At 34.9% G+C, this 21,986-nt stretch overlaps 1 protein-coding gene across 2 annotated transcripts in view; it reads left to right on the top strand.

The window, feature by feature from the left end:
- SAMSN1 (SAM domain, SH3 domain and nuclear localization signals 1) overlaps positions 1-20,398 on the top strand; it is a 175,683-nt gene extending 155,285 nt beyond the window's left edge. For both annotated transcript variants that reach the window (XM_043996076.1, XM_043996077.1), the window contains 5 exons: positions 285-414; positions 2,441-2,592; positions 6,589-6,795; positions 10,235-10,385; positions 19,605-20,398. In XM_043996076.1, coding sequence (XP_043852011.1) covers positions 285-414; positions 2,441-2,592; positions 6,589-6,795; positions 10,235-10,385; positions 19,605-19,804 — 840 coding nt within the window. In that variant the 3' untranslated portion in view covers positions 19,805-20,398. The remainder of the gene's footprint in view (positions 1-284; positions 415-2,440; positions 2,593-6,588; positions 6,796-10,234; positions 10,386-19,604) is intronic.
- Positions 20,399-21,986: the final 1,588 nt, after the last annotated feature.

Below are 21,986 nucleotides of genomic sequence, written 5' to 3'. Positions count from 1 at the left end.
TTTTTTTCCCCAAATGCACTCTAAATTTTTCTTCTAGGAAAAGAAATTAATTAAACAATTAATGATGGTCATATTCTTTGCTGTTGTTATTATATTCTTAAATATATTAATACTAAAATATTACTTATTTCATGCATGGTGTGTGTACGTGTGTGTGTGTGTGTGTGTGTGTGTGAGAGAGAGAGAGAGAGAGAGAGAGAGAGAGAGAGAGAGAAGAGAGAAAGTATGTGTATCCCATAGAAATGCTTTTCTCTCCATTAACACTGTGATATTTGAAAACAAAGGATGAAGAAGATGAAGAGGATGCCCACTCCTATAGAAACAGTGATCCAGGATTTGCAGCCTACACTGAGAAATTTCCTCTCAAATCCAGCGACTCCATGGACAGTATCTACAGTGGTCAAAGTTCATCCAGTAAGTTTAAAAGAAAAAATAAGAATTACTGAACATGATAACCTTGAGAGGTTAATTTTAATGGCCTTACTTATGTGGGAGTAATTTTATTTATCTAATTAGCTGTGAAAATAACAGATATTTGGTAATAAAAACAGATATTTCGTAATTAAAAAAATTAAAATAGCAAAAAATTAAAATGTGTTGACTCTATATTGTCTCTGCTGTTAAAAATTACACCTGATAGATTATCAAGAATTTGTGTTGTTTCAAAAACTTATAATGTTATGATGAGAACCAATTTGTCTTGAATGTTAATGTTCAAAAAAAGTTTTGCTGCATAAGTAAGTTTTAATCTCTACATCCAAAATAAAGTAGAAAATGGAAGCAATTATCTTGAACTGTGGCTTTCTCTTCATTATTCACCCATAGCACTCCAACTCTGCACTTTTTAATTGTCTGTCCCCCTACCTGAAATGCATTCCCTCCTCCCCTCTTCCTCATAGTATCCCTCTCTTCCTTTAAAGATTCAACTCAGGCATATCCCCATGTTCTGTCCTTTCTACTTTCACAATATCTCTCATAAATGTCCCTTTCTTTTCACTTACACACTTGTCACCCTAGGACAGACCTTCATCACCTCGTATCTCCACTATTGCCTTCTTGTTAGCCTCCCTTCTTCAAGACTCTCTACTCCAGGTTATTTGCACTCAATTGCCAAAGTGATTTTCCCTAAAGTACAGTTTTGGTTTGACTATGTCACCCAAATACTCAATAAACTATAGCATCAAATATAAAACTCTCTCTGTGGCTTTTAAAGTCTTTCATAACCTGGCCCTCACTTTTCCAATCTTGATATGCTTTGCTCCTCTCTAAGATCCAGTAATATTGACCTTGCTAGTCTTTGAACAGGATACTCTGTCTAAAAACTCCTTGCCTTTTCATTGGATGTCTCCTTACCTAGAATCCATGCTCTCCTCATATCTGCATCCTAGCTTCCCAGACTTTATTAAGACTCAGTTTAAATCCCATCTTCTGGAGATCCCATCTTCTGGACAAAGTTTTTCCTCTTCCTCCCACTTATACATTTACACTAAACAACCCTGTACATAGCTATTCATGTGTTATTCTAACCATTAATAATATCTTTTTTTCAGCACAGGGATAATAAATGCCTTTATTTGTATTCTCAGTGCTTAGCACAGTACCTGGTATGTAGAAAATGCTTAACAAATATTGGTTGACTTTATATGTAAAGCTGTTTTTCATCTCCCTGCCCCCCAAAATTCTGCTGACTTTCATCCCTAACTGCCTTGTATTTAACTACTTTGTATTTATTCCCTTTATATTAATCCAATATAGACTGATATATAAATATGGACAAAACTGCAGGAGGTTGTAACAGGAGACATAACTTACTTAAAGGATTTTAAGTCTTTGCATGAAACTTGAAGTGATTGGATGTTGTAGATCAGTTGGGGATAAACTGATTGACTATTGTGACTTAAAATCATCCTTTTGTGTTCAGCCTATAAAAGGAACTCTTGATCTTAGGTTGAGTCTTTGTTGGAAGAAAAAAAAAATAAGCACAAGTTAAAGACTAGAGAGTGATTTTTTTGTCCCTAGATGACTGTGTCAATACAGAGAGAACAACATCCACAGTTGATTTATTGCAGCCCAAACCAATAAAATAATTGTAAAGTAATCCCCATTACATAAAATGGATAAAAGTCCCAAACAAAGGCTGATCACCCTGTAAACTCACCAAACTGATCAAGGGAATCCCAGAACAATAATCCTTCACACATAAGTGAGTAAATCTTTGGGTTAGTTGTTGCAAGAAAAAAAAAAGGTAAGGGATGAGTGGAAGAAATATAAATTGTTAACAGTTGATCTGCCAATCAGTAGTTAGCAGATAGGTTTATTGGTCAGGGAAAACTGTCATGAGAAGTTTGTGGGTGATTTTTTGGTATGATCCTTTTTACCAAGATGATGGTTAAGAATATTTATAGCACTACATATGAAGTATCATCTCTGATTTTATCAGGTGGAATCACAAGCTGTTCAGATGGAACAAGTAATAGAGATAGCTTTCGATTGGATGATGAAGTCCCATATACAGGGCCATTCTGTGGCCGAGCCAGAGTACATACAGATTTCACACCAAGTCCTTATGACACTGACTCACTCAAAATTAAGGTAAGTGAAATGTTAGCATCTTCCTGTTGCAGAACGTTATAATAATATAATAATAATGTTTATGTCTACCCAATTTAGTTTGACACAGTAATGCCAGGTTCTTTGGATGCAGCAGAACTGACTGGTCAGAGTAAAAACCTAAGTAAAATGTACTATGGGGATTAGTCTTTCCAAGCCCAAGAAGGGGTTTTCCAGATATTTTGGAGAGCTCTTATTATTAACAATCCTCTAGTATTATTTATTGATAACATTTGTAAGTGATACATGATGTAAGGGGTCTTCAGGAAGATGGGAATTGACTGACTTTCTGGTCATTGAAGGGCCCTTCTAACTGCTTGGGAATATCTAGTTCCTACTGCTTTTTTGGGGGAGGGGGGAGCAATGAGGATTAAGTGACTTGTTCAGGGTCACACATGTCAAATGTCTGAGGCTAGATTTGAACTCAAGTCCTCCTGAATACAGGGCCAGTGCTTTATCCACTGCACCACCTAGCTGCTCCTCCTACAGCTAATTCTAAACTTTTAAAGAGGTTAAAGGAGAAAAAAAGTAAGGAAATACGTAGCACAGTACCTTGCACATGATAGCTTCAATATTTGATCAATTCCTTCATTAGTTGATGAAGATGAAGATTTCAAACAGAAATTGAAACTGAAAACAGCCCTGGAAGGATAAGGAGCAAGAAAGAATAACAGGGAAACTGGGGAAAATGTCACTAAGCAAAACTAGACTTGCCTTAGCTCCTCCTGCTGGTTTTCAGTTGACTGCTATGAGGGAGACAAGAGGTCCTGCCTCAGAAATGCCTTTTGTTTTGCATTAATTATTCTGGTGTTCCTTCTGATAGTTTTAGACTAAATATTTATCACACAGGTCAGTAGCATACTTCTTCCTCTTGCCATTATGTATTTCCTCAATTCATTTTTGCCTCATCCTATTTAAGTATAAGCCTGTAACAGATCAAATTGTTAAAGAATCCTTATGGATTCTAATAGAGATGGTCCTCCCTATCCATGGACACAGCCCTTAGTAATACATAGACAAATCACCCTTGTTACCTGGGGCATATTGAGTGAGTTGGGGTTTAGAGAGGGAAGTGAGTTGAATAGAGACATCAGATACTCTGAAGACAGTTACACTGTCACTGATATCAAGTGGGAGGCAACAATGTGTACAGTCAGTTCTGCTATAACAAGATGTGTGCTCTTAAAAAAATCACCATGCTATGCTAAATCACACAATAAAAACCACAGGTATTATGAGAAAAAGGGGACTAGGGGCACAAAACTAAAAACTTGTATCAGTGAAACATAAAAAAAATAAAAACCTAATAAAAATGGTGGCATAGTTATATACATGTTTAATGGTTAAGAAATACATAAATACTACAACAAATAATGGTAGCATCCACAACCTTAGACTACTGTTTGGCCTGCACCCCCCCTTCCCATCACTCTAACTAGAAAAAGTCAAAGGTCACAGGCAAGAGGACAGCCTCAGTGGACCACAATTTGGGACACAGAAAAGGCAGTGGTAGAAGGGGAAGAAGTAGAAGGTAAAAGGTAGAAAGGGCTGGAATGCACGGATATAGGCCAACATTTCTCTGCCCACATCTCCTACTGTACCTGAAGACAGACAATAAATATTGCACTTTGCCCTTAAAAGTGCCTGAAGTTTGCTTGGGGAAGTGGGGGTCAGAAGAGATGTAGGTTCTCCTCAATATTTAAAGCTTTCAGGGGCAGCTAGGTGGCATAGTGGATAAAGCACTGGCCCTGGATTCAGGAGAACCTGAGTTCAAACCCGACCTCAGACACCTGACACTTACTAGCTGTGTGACCCTGGGCAAGTCATTTAACCTTCATTGTGCTGTGCCTCCCCCCCCCCCAAAAAAAATTAGTTTTCCTTTTGCATGTACTGCTTGATATTTTTGAACCAGGATGCTTAGCCATGCTGGGATGTTGAATAAATGGGTTTTTTTTAATATAGAAAATTTCACAAATGTAAAAGAATAGCAAAGCACAACCTTATAAGGTAACAATATAGTAAACTGAATCACATGGTAGATGTCTGAAGTGCACTTGTGCATTTTGTGCATTCCTACTCAGATCAATTCACCTCGGTCCAGCTCTTTACATTTTTATTGTTCCTCACAGATGAAATCATTCACAAGCAAATGCAAAATGCACAAATGGTACCCAGATATATCTAGCACATTGGAACAAATTCATGTTTGCAAAACAAGTATTTTAGCAGAACTCACTATACATAAAGCCCACCTGCCCCAAGGCCAGAAAGATCTGCATTAAAGGTCCACCTCTGACACACTGTATTAACATTTTTAAGCTCTCAGTGCTTTAGGCAATGATCTAAGATTAAGTTGCAGAAGCATCACTGACCTATACCAATAAAGGGAGTTTCATCACCCAGTACTTTCCTAGAGGAATGAAATTGTAAATCTGACTTCTACTCTTCTCCTTTAAAAATGTCTCAGCTAAGGCATATAGTAAAGTCTATAGGAGCACAGTCTAAGTTAAATTTGTCTCTATTTTTACAATGCAACCTGTTCCCTTTACAAATTTTAAAAATCTATTTCGATGGAGTGTGCCACACCTATTAATCAGTTCTAACTATGTCAATTAGATTCCAAGATTAGAGCTTTAAGAGGTTTTTTCCCCTCTCTCATGTTCAGATTGGGACAGTTGGCAACATTTCATCATTTAATATTTACCACTTCAAATTGGTCTTCACGGAAGTGTTTCTAAAGCCATATGCATTAAATTAAGCATTGAGTAATATGGCTGATACTTAATACTCATCATTTTATTAATAGATTTTATTCATTCCATGCAAATATTCTATTGTCATATGGTGAATTGAAAGTATTTAGATGGTTTGAAATTTTCTTTTCCAGTTAGGAGAGATTGAACTAGGGGAACTGGAAACATTAGCAAAACAACATATTCCACTCTCACCACTGAAAACACATATTGTTAAGATCAACTTGGAGGGAAGAAGGTGAAATTTTCCTTTGAGGGGAAAGCCATTACTAGAGTGTGAGGAACCTCATATAAAACATCAGGTGTGCTGCTATTTATGCAAAGAGATAAACATTATACATCAGAAGGTTATCAGTAATAATAATAACTTACATATATAATACCTTTAAGGTTTATAAAGCACTTCCATATGTCATCTCATTTGAGCTTCACAATAGCACTGTGAGATAGTTACTAGAGGTATTATTGTTATATTAAAGATGAGAAAACTGAGAGTCAAGAGATTCAGTGAATAGTCCAAGATCACAGGAAGATGTGCTGGAATGATTTTATTTTTCTGCAATATTGCTACTGACTCACATTATAGGTTATCAATGGGCCCTAAGCCCTTCTGCATCATAGGTTTTATAGGAATCTGATTTTCAAATTAAAAAAAAAATTCAATGGTGCAGCTAGGTGGCGGAGTGGATAGAGCACCGGCCCTGGACTCAGGAGTACCTGAGTTCAAATCCATCCTCAGACCCTAGACACTTACTAGCTGTGTGACCCTAGGCACTTAACCCCAATTGCCTCACTTAAAAAAAATTCAAAAAAATTGTCTCCAGTGTTTTACTTTATAAAAGAAAAGGCACTTGATATTAGCTACCTCTTAATGTATGCACTGTACCTACATTTGCTACACACACACACACACACACACACACACATACAACCCCATATGCATATTCACATTCAAGATCTTTGTTAGTTGTTATCATAAATATTCTTATAGTAAAACTTTTTTCATAGGTCTTGTGGTGGTGGTGGGGACCCTACTATGTTTATTGAATGATATAACCTTTACTATGATCACCTCCCAGAAATTTCCCTTTAGGCTGTCTTCCTTCACTCTTGGGTTCCTTCAGATTTCATTGTTACTGCCTCAGTTTCAATTCTTTATTAAAATAAACTCTGACCCATAGCATCAGAGTTGTTTAATCTGATGTGAAGATTTCTTTACTTCTAGAAAGGAGACATTATAGACATTATTTGCAAAACACCAATGGGTATGTGGACAGGAATGCTGAATAAAAAAGTGGGCAATTTCAAATTCATTTATGTGGATATAATCTTGGAAGAGGAAGCAACACCAAAGAAGATGAAAGTGCCCCAAAAGAATAAGAGGGCCAAACCACAAACTGTGCAGGAATTCCTAGAGAGGATTCTTCTCCAGGTCAGTGAATACATTTTCATTTGATTTTCTTTGCTTGTGGATTCTGTGGGGGTTTCATATCCATGAGCAACTGCTGACTCTAAGTTAAATCAGGTGATTCAGTTTCCAATTACTTACTGTCAGTCTATAATATCTGTAATTTACAAAAAACACCCTTTTCATTTTTGGTTTCCTAGTGATTATATTGCCATGAAAATTCTATTCGTGCCAATTCAGATCCTTACTTATAGAAGCATTATAAATTCAAACTCTAAAGACTGATTCAATTTGGCAGCTATATATCTCTAACTTGAGATATCATATGCTAAAGTAAACATCTGTTTTCCATAAGTGGCCCTTGCTGTGCTATTTCGGGGATAAATACTGATAGAAGACCAAATGATTCTAGAGGAACTGCTGAACATCATAACTATACTTAGGATAAAAGGCTGAGAGAATAGATAAAGGTAAATGTACTTAAGAATAAATGTTATTTCTAGATCAGGTTAACATTTACAAAACACTCTCTCTCTATATGTATGTGTGTATATAAATGTATGTATATATATGTATATATATATATATATATACACACACACACGCCCATAACACACATATATGTATATAATATGCTTGATTTCAATTTGTCTCTGATGTATGTCTATGAGGTAGATATTTCTTTGATGGAGCTATGATCCCTATAAAATGGGTATTTTTTCCAATGGTGTAGGTCTCAACTGATACACTTCTCATCCTTTGCAACTCTTCACTATGTCTTACATTAAATTCTCCAAAGACAGTCCACCTAATATGAAGGGGACCTTCCCTAGGTCTCAACTCTATATGGAAACAATTGCTATCTCTTCTGTTATCCATTGATTTCTCTAAACTTGTTAATTCCCAAATTCTTGCTGCCTGGCACCTCCATTTAACAATATTTTATACTAAATATAGTCATCTCTGTCTTCTATATGTTAAACTTAGAAATATCAGATGTAATTAATGTTCGACAATAGCAATCACAACTTGGGGTCTGCCTTTTGCAATTTTTTACCCCAGAAATAAGTCAATCTAATTTCTTTCTTTTGTATTCATCTGTTTTCTATCTTCAACTTTTCATATATGCTAAATTTATATAATATGTTCCCTAAAAAGGCAACTATCACTGAATTGAGTAAACTTTAATATTTTGTAATTTATTGAGTAAAAAGTTATCAAAATTATAATAAATATATGAAAAATGCTGCTCTTAGAATGTTAAAGCTGGCTGAGACCTTAAAAATTATCCATTCTAATCACTTCATTTTCCAAAGGAAGAGTCTACAAGGAGGTGATTTGCTTTAGACCACACAGACAGTTAATACCATTCCCTACATTCTGACTCAGGTTTATCTCTTAGTCCTCTTTCAGTATTCTTTCTGTTATAATAAACTTGCCTATTAAAATACAAATAGAAATAAAATGAAGAGAGTAAATTTCAGACTTAGTTCTCTAAATGAAGAAAAACTCTTCAAATAGATAAACTCAAATTGATGTACAAATGTAAAAATCCTCTATGATTAATCTTCTACTGAAATTATCCCTTCAAGCTGATCAAGCATACAGTAATAAATAAAACTTTTTAATATTAGATCTCGTAAGTGTTTACTGTTTGAATGAAAATGGCAGGCATAGTTACAAACAGATTTAACAATGAAGCATAAAAACTGTAAAATATTTTTTACATAACATCTTTTCACTCTTTTTCTAATCTCTTGAATTTTGAGCTCCCTCTTTTTAAATAAACAAGTTTGTGTACCAGAACTTATTTATAATCATGATTCTTAGTCTAGATTTTCAGGTGCCATTAATGTCTCTTAAAACAAAGTTCTAATAATCTGAGAGAAATCTTAAGTTGTCTTATTTCATTCAAATCCAAGTTCAAAGTTTACACGTCATTATTAAAAGCAGCCAGCCTTACCCCAAATCTCTATGATGTTTTGCTTTATATTTATAGGATTTATATATACCATATATTTTCTATATTCTTTGCAATATATAATTATTTCTGATATCTACTTGGCATCTATCATTTCTGCTATTTCCTTACTGTCCACAAAACACTTCTCATGTCATAGAAGTGCAGGGAACAGTTATAAAATCTCATTTGGCAAAAGAAAACAATAGATCTGAGTTCTTCAGCCTAGGATTTGTATTATTGGCTATATACAATCCTTGCCCTAAAAGAGCTATATGCCAAGTGAGGCAATTGAATCTGTCAAGGGGGAGAAGTGGTGGTTCTTAGGTATTCCTTGATAAAGAATCCATTCTCACACATAGTCCAATTAGAATTAAAGTGGTCTTTTATTTGGCACTAGAAAAAGTGACCAAGTGGGAATTCAAAGACTTCACCCCTCAGGAAGGAGGGCTTTGAAACATTCTCCTCCCCCTAGAACAGAGAGAAGGAAAAATCTTTTTTAGAGGGTAGATGGGGTGACCACCTGAAAATGGAAAGTTCCTTTTGGGGGGAGGGGTGGGGAAGATTAGATGCTTGTCATAGTCCTGAGAATCGAGGGGAAATTTTTTTCAAATGATGGTCATGATTTTTGGGGTTATCTCTGTCTCCTAGCTCTGGTCAGGTAGTAGCCATGCCTAATTGACTTTCCTGCTATAGAATTGTATTTCCCCTTATTCCTTTGGTATGTCTGTCCTGATATCTAGTTGGTCAATCTAAACTTTAATAGTCCCTTGATTCCCCAATATGTCTGTTCTGTTATCTGGTCACCTTTGGTTTTGCTTGTCAAAGAAGAAATTTCTGATTTTTCCTAAGCCTCACGTCAAGTCTATCCCTTGGAATCTTATATGGGTCACAAAATGAGTTGTTTTTTATCTCAAATCTCTTATGAAAGACAATCTACAAATGGAACATTCACATTAAAAGGATGAAAGAAAAATAGACTTCTTCCTTACTGATACCTTCAGGTCTTGATTTGGCTTTGGAAAATGAAGCCACATGAGACCACAAGCAGAGCTATAACTAAGAATCCCAGGCACATAATAGGTGCTTAATAAATATTCATTAAATTGAACTGAAAAATCAATTTCATGGAAAGCCTGGTAGAGAACAGTATTATAGGCACCTAGGAAGACTTCAGAAGCAGTCATATAGCACATTCCATCTTCTTCCTCTAACTTCCACTGCTTACTCACCCTCTCCTGGAGTTAGCCTTCTCCCACTAGCCCTCTAGGGGTAGGGACTGGCAAAACACTTTGAGGTTCTGGGATGAGTTAGGGAGGAAAAACATTCCTTTGAATATCACCTTTATGGCTCTTATCCAAACCCAAGAAATCATTTTTTATACAGCCTATAATCAGATTACTCATGTTCTAGGGACATTAAGAGGTGTGACACTTTATAACTGAGGCATGTACATATGGATACAAAAGCATGCACACTTAGGTAATTTTTTTTTTGGTCTAGGAATATACTTCAACACTTTTGTTAAATGGTTATGAGACCCTAGAAGATTTAAAAGATCTAACAGAAAGTCATTTGATTGAACTGAACATTGAAAACCCAGAAGACAGGATGAGGTTGCTATCAGCAGCTGAAAATCTACTTGATGATGAAAGTAAGTTACCATCATTTTATTTAGCTGAAAAGAAGATAACCATTTCAAGGTAAAGGGGGAAGTCATTGCACGCAAAGTCATAACTATCTTCACAAAAATCTTACACATTAATCTTTCCCCTAAGATCTGAACAGGCAAAGGCATTTCATAGCAAAAATAGCTAACTACGTTTCTTTTCTGATTGTGTTTTAGTATTACTTATTCGTTATACCCTAAAACTTATTGATGGCCATTATCCTTCCATCTGGCCCAAAAATAATAATTCACTATTTTCATGTTTCATATTTAAAAAGCAATACAGAAAGTCATTATATATTTCTTTCCTTTTCATCCAGTCTTCCAGCTTACTACCTGTGTGAGTCACTTCAACTCTCTGCGTCAATTTCCTTATGTATAAAAAGAGGAATTTGAACTACATATATAATAGAATACAATGGGGAAAATGAACAATTTTATTCAATTACACCTCAGATTTCATTCTTCATATTGTCTGTGGGGGTCTGTGAATATAGTTATATTTCTGTTCCCAAAGTGTTCTCCTTATATAACACAGAAAATATCAAAAGAATGAAAGGAAATTTTGAAAACAGTTTCCTGAGCAAAAGATCTGGGGTTGCATCCAAGAACAATTTAACCAGCAAAGTTGATTATTATCCTGAATGGAAAAAAAAAAAATAGATAGTTGACAAACTAAAAGACTCAGTTATTTGTAACAAAAAGACAAGAACTCAATGGAAAATTCAATATAAAAGATCCAGAAGAAATATAAGAAAAACATTAAAGATTAATAATAAGGTATTCATTAAGGTCAAACTGTTTAATTATTATATATGTAAATTTATCAGTAGCTTTTAAACTGTCATCATTATTAAGGTAGTTTGAAAGAGAGGTTAAGGCCGAGTTGTGTATAATGGGTAAGAAAAATTGAGTAGGAAAAGGTAAAATAAAGGAATACTTACATTATAAAAAGGGTGTGAAAGGAAGAACTAATACAGAGGAAGCAGGTGGGGGTGGAGGGCTGGTAATGTTGGAACCTTACTCTTGTCTGGGTTGCAAAGGAAACAATGTATATATCTGGAAGGGGACAGAAGTCTTCTGCACATACAGAGAGGTAAGAAAACTAGGGGACAGAGTAGAGGAGGGACTTTTAGAGGGGTCTGTAGATTGAGATTTGGGAGGGTGGGGGAAGAACATGGAGAAGAGACTTTTAGAGAGGTGTGTGGATTGGTATTGGAAGGGTGGGGGAGAGGGCAGGGAGGACATTTGGTTGGATGACAAGTTGGAGGGTGGGGGAGAAGATAAGGTAATTGGGATAGGGTAAAAAGAGAAGCTGAGAAAGAAAATGATGAGTAAAAATAAGATGGAGGGAGACTCAGATAGCAATTATAAGTTTGAATGTAAATGGGATGTTTATAGCAGCTCTCTGTGGTTGGGCAAACAACTGGAAATTGCAGGGATCCCCATTAATTGGGGAATGCCTGTGCAAGTTGTATTGTATGGTTGTGATGGATGTTCTATAAGAATTGATGAGCTCAATGATTTTAGAAAGGCATGGAAAGACACGCAAAATGGGGAACTGCAAAGTGAGAGTATTCAAAAGAACATTGTATACACTAACAGAACAACTTTGAGTAGCTAAGTCATTATGAATATCATAAATACCCCAGGTAAAAATAAAGGACATATGAAGAAAGATGCTATCTATTTCCAGAGAAAACTGATAAATAAAAGTATGTATAGAATAATTGTACACATACACATATATCTATTTGTGTTTAATGATAGCCATTTGGATGGGGTGGGGGTATAGGAAAAAAAGAAATTTACATGATAACTTTATTATATACTTAAAAGGAAAAGCAAATTGTACATGATAGATCTTTAGTTTCATGTGAAGTTATTTTTTTATTATACTGTTTATTCCATAAATTTAAAATAAATTAAAATAATACAGTTTATGAAAAAAGAAAACAGTTTCCTGCTACTTTGGGAAATTTTTCAAATGTTGATCTGTCATTTCACACCTAAAGGATCTATGCAACAAAATTGAAATTTTGCTATAACTTGATTGATACTGGTGTATAAATAAGTATAAATGGGTCTTCCCTTTTAACTTGCCCAACACTGTTTCACAAATATGGCCTATGCTTAGACTACTTCCATGCTTTTGTTCATTTTCCCCTGGACTTTATTTCTTTCCTTCTTAACCTGCTAAATTTTCATCTATCCTTTAAAGTCAAACTAGAAAGCCACCTTCTCCACAAAACCTTCCATTATAATCCTACTAGTTGGTAATGAACTTCTACCTTAAACCTTACATAATGCTTTATGTTGAATTTATGTAACACATCCCATGTAATAGTTCATTTTATAACTTTCTATGCTGGTGTCTTCATTTTCCTAAATTCTTCAGTGGCAGGGACTATTTTCTAAACTTTTTATCTCCCTCAGCATCTGAGTGTTTTTCACACAGTAATAGTTTAATAAATATATGTTAAATTGGATTAATTGCTATAACAGTTAAATGTACTACTATAGCATGGACCTCTTGAAGCTCTGTAATGATAACTCTCCTGTGCAAAGCAATATATTCTATATAATCATTTTTCTTCCTACTACTTCCTTCATTTTACACCTGGTTTCTATTTTGACTTTTTAATAAGGATTCTGTTTCTTAAAAACAACAAAAATATATCTCCTTCCAAAATATATTGGCTTTCTATGTTTGAAAATAGGAAATTCCAACTTAGTTGATTTCATAAAGCCCTATGTAATTGCTCTTAAAAGGCAGTAAAGACAAACTTTACACTTATTATTAAATATATGCCACACACATGAATCTGTATATGAATATACAAATACACATACAGCCAAACTTGAGGAGAAAAAAATGCAAAAAATCTAATGTAATTACTGTTTGTTGTTAACATGAGCCAAAGGGGACAGCTAGGTGATGCAGTCAATAAAGCATTGGCCCTGGGATTCAGGAGGACCTGAGTTCAAATCCAGCCTCAGACACTTGACACTAACTAGCTGTGTGACCCTGGGCAAGTCACTTAACCTTCATTGCCCCACCAAAAAAGAAAAAGAAAAGAAAAATATATGAGCCAAAGAACTAATATTTCTTTGATACTTAGTCTAATCAGTTAATATGAAGTTATTAGAAAATACATGTCAAAAAGATGTATGTTATATATTAGGCCATTCTGACTAAATACCATTTGTCATTAAAAAAAATGTGCTTTGCTTAAGAAATAAAGGCTTTCATTTGCTGATAAGATGGTGAGTTCTGATCATTTTGCTCTGTGCAAAAGTAACTTATTTTATCTGTTACTTACTCTATGTATATCTTCTACTACCAAATATACTCATCAGAGCTGCCTCAAGGAGGGACTAACACACACACCCAACTGGATGGAGTAATCTATTTAATCTGGGCAGCAAATGAGCCTAACACTCATCAGAATTGGCTCAAAGACCTCAATCTCATTAGAATTGGCTCGAGGAGGGAATAATGTACACACTCAATTGGGTGGAGTAATCTCTCTAACCCTGCAGGAAAATAGGAGGGGAAGGGGATAAAGAGAGAGGGGCAAAAGAAGGAATGGCAGAGTGGGGGAGGGGACGGACAGAAGCAAATCCCTTTTGAAGAGTGATAGGATGAAAGAAGATGGATAATAGAATAAATATCTTGGGGAAGGGAGTAGGATGGAAGGGAAACAGTTAATAATAGTAATCATGAAAAAGAGAAAAGGGGGGGAAATTGTACAAAAAATATTTATAGCAACTCTTGGTGGAGGCTAAGAATTGAGAATCAAGGGAATGTCCACCAATTGAGGAATGATGGAAAAAGCTGTGCTATATGATTGTAGCAGAATGGTCTTGTGCTTCAGGAAAAGACAAACAGGATGATCCCTGAAAAACCTGGAAAGACTAATGAACATTGATGTATAGTGAAGTGAGCAGAGCTGAAAGGACATTGTGCATAGTGACAGCAGTATTGTTCAGTGCACAATTGTGAATGACTTAACTACTCTTAGCAATGCAATGATCCAAGACAATCCCAAGGAACTAATGAGGAAGCTTACTATGCACCCCCATAGAAAGAACTGATAAAAAGAACACTTGTGGACTGTACATATATAGCCTGGTTGCAATATTGTGGAGGGGGGAGGAAAGGGAGGGAGGGAGGGAGGGAGGGAGAAAAATTTGGAACTCTAAATCTTATGAAAATGAATGTTGAAAACTACCCTTACATGTAACTGGAAAAAATAAAATAAATGTTTGTTCCTAAATTTAAAAAAAAAAGGTCAAGAAAACTCAAGCCAAATACAATGGACAATGTTGTTTATAAATGGTTAAAATAAAGTATCCAATCTTCAAAAAAATTTAAAAAATTTAAACATTTAAACATTTTTTTAAAAAGATTAAATATACACCTTCAGTGTGACTTTAGTGATAAGGGCCTTGAATATATGGCTGTATAATACTGAGGAGCCATTTTTAAAGCTAAAATCAAAAGTTTAAAAAAAGAATTTGGGGAAGCATGGCCCAAGATTTTGTTCATCTATTTTATCCGACATTTGAGTAATATTACTATTTAGTGAACAACCTTCTTTTATTGTTGGTTGGTCTTAAGAACATCTTTAGTTCATTTCAAATAAACTTGAATAGACTTTTTTGAGCCTTGATGATAATAGTTAAAGCTTTAGGAAAAGACAGAAAAATATTTCCTTAGTCATTGATGCAGCTAAGATGACCAGTAAGGAGGATGGGGTGTTGTGGTAGGAGATTATGAGGAGTGTGTGTGTGTGTGTGTGTGTGTGTGTGTATGTACAGTAGGATAAAGAAAAATTTGAGACTCAAAATAATTCATTTTTATCCCCCTACCTATCCTTACCAAAATAATTAACACTCTCCCTCACTTTGACCTTGAGGATGTAAACAAGATGAACACTTTGAGAGTTGGGGTGTTCATTGCTTGACAGATAGTACAGATGATTATATATTAATTGATAAGATCATTTAGCATAGTGTTAGAACTGATTGCAGAGTTTAGCTGGAAGAGAAGACCTCTGGCAACTTCCCTGGAGAAAGGACTAACAATGTGAAATCCATAATTTTTGCATTTGTATTGAATGAATATTAACAAACTTTATCCGTTGGCCATGTCATCAAGGAGGGTAGGCAAGCTTAAGAGAGAATTTGCTTATTGAATGATGCTCAAAGTTCATTGTAGAATAGACAGTGTCTGGTTTGTTTTATACTGTTCACTGATCTTAGTGTTTCATTTAAACTGGTGGATCATTTACTTGATTTACTAGGACTAAATGCATTTCATAAATATTCTTGTTATGTTAAAATTAGGGCTGTTTTCAGGCAGTGTAGTCTAGCAGAATAAGAGCTTTACTTGGAGTCAGGAGACTTAGGTTTAAGTTCTAATTTTGCCATTTACTGGTTATCTGACCACAGATAAACCAATCACTTAATCAGCATTAAAGCATTAGGTCACTCTGTGGATGGCTTGCCAGGCTCCGAGTGAGAAAGACTTATCTTCATGAGTTCAAATCTGTCGTCAGACATTTACTAGCTGTTTGACCCTAAGTAAGTCACTTAACCCTGTTTGCCTCAGTTTCCTTATCTGTAAAATGAGCTGTAGAAGGACATGGCAAATCACTCCAGTATTGTTGCCAAGAAAACCCCAAATGGGATCATGAAAAGTCAGACATGACTGAACAGCAACATTTTCCAGTCATAATGCTGAGCATTAGGGATACAAAGAAAATGCCAGAAGAGACCTTGACTCTCAGGAGCTTCCTTTCTAATGGGGAAGGCCACATGTGCATTAATAGGCATATGCAAGATAAATACAAGTTGTGTAACCCAGGCTTCTCTGGGCATGCCCAGTTCTCCTTACACGGAGCCTGCTGTGTCCTCTACAACGTGGTTAGGGTAAACTTCCCTGATTGGTTGAGCCATTTGCTCTCTTTCTGGGCACTCTCTCTCATCAGTTCAGTTGATGGCATTCAGTCTTTGGGATCTAGGATCACCATCATCTGTTTACAGCCAATAAGAGTGACTGAGCCTAATGGAGAGGGAATGGCTCCAATTCTCTAGTTTTAGAAATGCAGGAAGGCAATTAAAGGGAGGCTACCTCCCCTTCCCCACACAGAGTGTGGTAGGGAATGCAGTGTGATCAAAAGGCCCCTCAATGGTGTGTCCAGATTAGGAGAACTGGGCATGCCCAGAGAAGCCCACATGACACAGGATACAAAGTTACCTTAGAGGGATAGGCACCAACTTTTGGATAACCAAGAAGGGCCTCCTACAGAAAGGGTATTTGAGTTAAGTCAAGACTCTAAACTAGGGATTCTAAGAAGCAGAGATGAGGGGAGAAGGGGTGGATTCTAAAAATGGAAGACAGCTAACACAAAGTCACAAGGACCAGAGATGGAATGTGAGGAAAAGCCAGTGGGCCAATATGGCTGAACTAGAGTGTAGGGAGCAGAGTAATATGAAAGAAGACTGGAAAGATTGTGAAGATCTTTTAAAAACAAATTTTATTTGATCCTCAAGGTGACAGAACCACTGGAATAAGGGTATGGCATGGTTAGACCTTGAATTTAGAAAAAAATCACTTTGGCAAACTGTTAGGAAGATGAATAGGGAAAGGAAGGGACTCAAGGCAGGGCAACTTTACCTCTCTGACCATACCCTCTGGTGACCCAGCCTGCCATTGTTAATAAGGTTTGGGGAAGTATGTGTACATATATCCATGCATACGTGCATATGTACACATGTATGTGGGTATATGCATACCCCCAGAACCCTACTAATACTGGCAGGCTGAGTTAAAATAGGATATTTATGATTTTCCACTCAGGATTCTATGGGTAAACTCTGAAGGCTTGGAAGGAGTGGGGTTGTTTTTATTATAATCTCCATTGGCCTGCTTCCTTCAAATATGTGTGTATGTATATGTATATTTGTTTGTATGTTTGCATTTATATACTCATACATTATAAACATATATATAGTATACATATATGTAGTGAGTATGTATATATATCTTATAACCTTTAGCCTTCTTTAAAGGTTACACAATTTAATTGTACATATGTAATCTATATCAGATTGCTTGCTGTCTTGAGGAAGGGCAGGGGAAGGGCATGAGAGAGAAAAATTTGCAACTCAAAATCTTATAAAAACAAATGTTGAGGGGGCAGCTAGGTGGCACAGTGGATAAAGCACTGGCCCTGTATTCAGGAGGATATGAGTTCAAATCTGGCCTCAGACACTTGACACTTACTAGCTATGTGACCCAGAGCAAGTCACTTAATCTTCATTGCCCAGCCAAAAAAAAAAAGGTTGAAAACTAAAATAATAATAATAACGAAGGCTATACAATTTGACAATCTAATGGTAGATCTTAAGCATGCAGGTTGATAACTGTAGTTAACATTTCAGAGACTAAGGTCTCAGGCCTGATACATTTGAATCAGAGCAATAAAAATGCCTACATTTTTATAGTACAGATACATTTTTAATAAATCACATTATAATTGTACTCAAATTATTTCCATTTGGAAACCATTTCCTTGACTAGATTTAAAGTCTAAATTTTTAGTTTTAAATGCCTAACATAATGCTTTATATAAAACAAGTATTCAATAAATATTTTCTTAATTAATTCCAGACCTTTAGAAGATATTAGAAAAATGTTAGATTTTTAAAAAATCTTAGTAGATTTTTAAAAAAATATAGCTCTTTATTAAATACATTATTAAAAAGGAAAATTTTAAATATATATACATAACTAGGGGGTCTTTGAATTCAATTGGTTAAATTTGCTTACATGAGGGGCAGCTAGGTGGCACAGTGGATAGAGCACCTGCCCTGGATTCAGGAGAACCTGAGTTCAAATCTGGCCTCAGACACTTAACACTTACTAGCTGTGTGACCCTGGGTAAGTCACTTAACCCCAATTGCCTCACCAAAAAAAAAATTGCCTATATTGATCATGTATATGATCTTGTTATATAAATGTGAGTTGTTATTGTTAGTAAAGAATGGTGTAAAGAAAATAAAATTTAAAAAATTTAAATGTAAATAAATAAATAATGAGAAAAAATGGTATTCAGCACAGGTAGCCAGAATGGGAAAAAAAGATGGAGAAAACTTTGGATAGAGTAATGTAAAGCTATCACTTTCCCTGGAAAAATCTCCCAAAGCACATGTCTTAAAATTGATAGTGACATGCATATCTATCAAGTACAGGACACTACTGTGAAGGAAAGACTTTGAGAAAGGAAAATCAAAATTTGACCTGCAAAATATGACATAATAATGTCACATTCAATTTACCTTTTCCTAGTGTGTAAATTTCTTTTCATTCTCTACATTATATTTTAAAGGCAAAGAAAACAAACTTTCCTAGGATTGTTCAATTCTGAGTGTTAATTGTAAGAAACATATTCAATTCTCTAATTCTATCAGCTATTATTAAATAAATTCCTGCTGTTCCAAAAGTTATTATATTATATATACTTTAAAGCTGAAAAATTGACAATGAAGTCATTCTCAAGGCTCTCTATTCATCTGGGTTGTACATTTCAAACTACAAATACCTTTTTCTGGTGATATGCTGAGACATTTGGATAAGCAATTAGTCACAGTATATATAATTTGCTTTCCCTGGATTAGTGCTATATTTGGAGTCAAGAAGACCTAGATTCAAATTTGGTCTCTAGCACTAACTATATGGGTGTGGTCAAGTCATTTCATCTTTTTGCATCTCAATCTCCTCATCTGTGAAATAAAAACAACAATAATACTTGTAGTAACTGGTTTATAAAGTTGTTAAGCTCAAATGAGATGATACATCTAAAACTCTTCAGTGACATTTATTTACATATTGTTTTAATGTTTTGCAATAATGAAAAACATAAGCCAAAATCATCTTCATATAGTTTGTACTATATTCTGGACTATAAATGTTTAAATAAAGACAAAAACCTGTCCTTTTGATAGAAGAACCTCGTCTTGATAGTTTGATCTCAAACTCTTTTTGGCATTAATTACATGTATTGTTTGCTTCCTGCAATTTCCTTTTTTTTTTTTTGAATAGTGATAAAGTAATAATAACTCTAAATAATGATCAGCCCAACCTTGAATTCCACCAAAACTCAACTTTGTCTAATTCTTGTCTTCTACTTACAGCGTTAGAAGAAGAAAGTGAACCTGCATCCCCATCTTTCAAGCCAGGCATCACTTTTAACAATTCACAGTTCAATGACTGTCCAAGAGATTCTGGTTGTTACATCTCATCAGAAAGTTCAGATAATAGCAAAGAAGATCTGGAGTCTGAAAAACTGTCCAACATGGTAGAGAAAATTACTATCACAGAGTCAAATGATTGAGCCTATGTTTCTCAGCATTATAAGCAGATCTAAAGATGAAACTAATAATCAAGATGGAAATGTAGTAGTGAACTGTAACAGTTTTTATATTTAATAATTCTTGATGATACACAGATTTATTTTAATGTTTCAAAATTTTGATAAAAATGTCATTATTAAATGATTTGTAGATCATGGTTGGAAGAACAAATTAAGAGAAAATATGTTTTTAAAACACTTTCTAAATCAAAAAAGTTATTGTCCTTCATGCATTCCCAATTGTTGTAAATAGTGTATTTATTATTTTAAAAGCTAGATGTTAATAGCTCTTCATTTCTTTCTCTTCATGTCCCTGATTTACATGACACTTATCTTTAGAAGCATTTTACAGGTTCATCATCTTGATATTTGTCCCTTAAGAAAAAAGCAGTACTACCTCCATGCCTACCAGTTACAAGTTTGTGTATGCAATTATAGTGATGAATAGCTATGCCACAGATAACTGCCTATAAACTTAACTATAAATCTCTTGTCAATATCCCTCCTTTCCCTAGCCCTACCTCAAGCAAGTTGTGAAAGCATTTTAACAGGCATGGTTTATATATATATATATATATATATATATATATATATATATATATATATATATATATATATATATATATATATATATATGTGTGTGTGTGTGTGTGTGTGTGTGTGTGTGTATACATACATATATATATGTGTGTGTGTGTGTGTGTGTGTATACATATATATATATATATATATATATATAAATTTCATGATTTTTCATGGTTAAATATTTACCAGTTTAAAAAAAACACAAAAAGAGGTTTTACAAGCATAACCATTAATAAAATTACTTCTAATGTAAATACCATTTATTTTGTCCTAAAATATTTACCTTGTATACCTCTTGTCTCAATATTGTCTTAATGTTGATAATAAATAGAACTTTGTGGTGATTATACTTTCCAGGCTGTGTTCTTTATAAAAGATTCTATAATGTTTTAAAACATGCAGAGAGATGTTTTATAGTAATATGGATATGAAATCAGTTTATTGATTTTATAACATGCATACTAGATTCTACTTTTGTATATAAGCTACTGTGATTATACTTTAAGAAGTACCACAAATTGCCTACAACATGTAGTAGAAAGTAAATGTTAAATAGAAACAAGTAAGACCTTTAAAAAGGTCTGCATGCTGCATCTATGTTGAGAGGGAAGAAGAGAAATAAGTCCTCAGAGATTCTGGAAAATATTGTTTCACTAGTACTTATTGGTGACCTATTTGAGAATAAATAGGACTAGTCTATCATGAAGACTTTTGTGGAAGGGTGTATATGGGACACATAGCATCTTTTCCCCATGCAGAAACTGATCTAGCCATCCTGAAAGGACAAAAAGCAGAGTAGGGAAAAGTTACATTCACTATTGTATTTTCCTTCAATTTTGTTACTCTTCCTCTTGCTTCAATTTTTATTCCACCCCAGTACCGACCAGACAATCAGAATTAAATTCAATAAACATTTATTATATGCCTATTGTAACTGTATGCAAGACACTGGAGTATGAAAAAAATGAACTAATTCTTGCCATGAAATGGATTATATTTTCACATTTTTATTGTGAATTTAATAAAAAAATAATAAAATAAGTCTGCATGTGCAAAATGGAACAGAAAAATAGGATTGTTCATGAAACTACAAATTTATTCTATATAAATTTACTTTATTTTAAAATATGTAGGGATCGGGGGCGGCTAGGTGGCGCAGTGGATAAAGCACCGGCCCTGGATTCAGGGGTACCTGAGTTCAAATCTGACCTCAGACACTTGACACTTACTAGCTGTGTGACCCTGGGCAAGTCACTTAACCCCCATTGCCCTGCAAACAAACAAACAAACAAAAATATGTAGGGATCCAAGATAGTGAAGTAGAGAAGTACTCAGCCAAGCTCTCCCAACCTTCCCCTCCAAACAACTTTAAAATAATTCTTCAACTCAAATTACAGAGTGGCAATGCTAAAAAAGGTCTTTTTTCCAGCACAATACCACAGGGTAAGTAAGAAATAGACATCTGTGAAATGGAAGAGTAGGCTGGCCTAGAGCCAACATGGATAAAACACTAGTGGTGGGAACAGGTGGTGATGACAGAAGCAGTAGCAGTTTAGGGAGGTCTTAAGTCAGAGATGGT

The sequence above is a fragment of the Dromiciops gliroides genome, chromosome 3, assembly GCF_019393635.1.
Source record: "Dromiciops gliroides isolate mDroGli1 chromosome 3, mDroGli1.pri, whole genome shotgun sequence".
NCBI lineage: Eukaryota > Metazoa > Chordata > Mammalia > Microbiotheria > Microbiotheriidae > Dromiciops > Dromiciops gliroides.
Note: the sequence above shows the minus strand (reverse complement) of the source record. Positions and strands in the feature narration are given on the sequence as shown.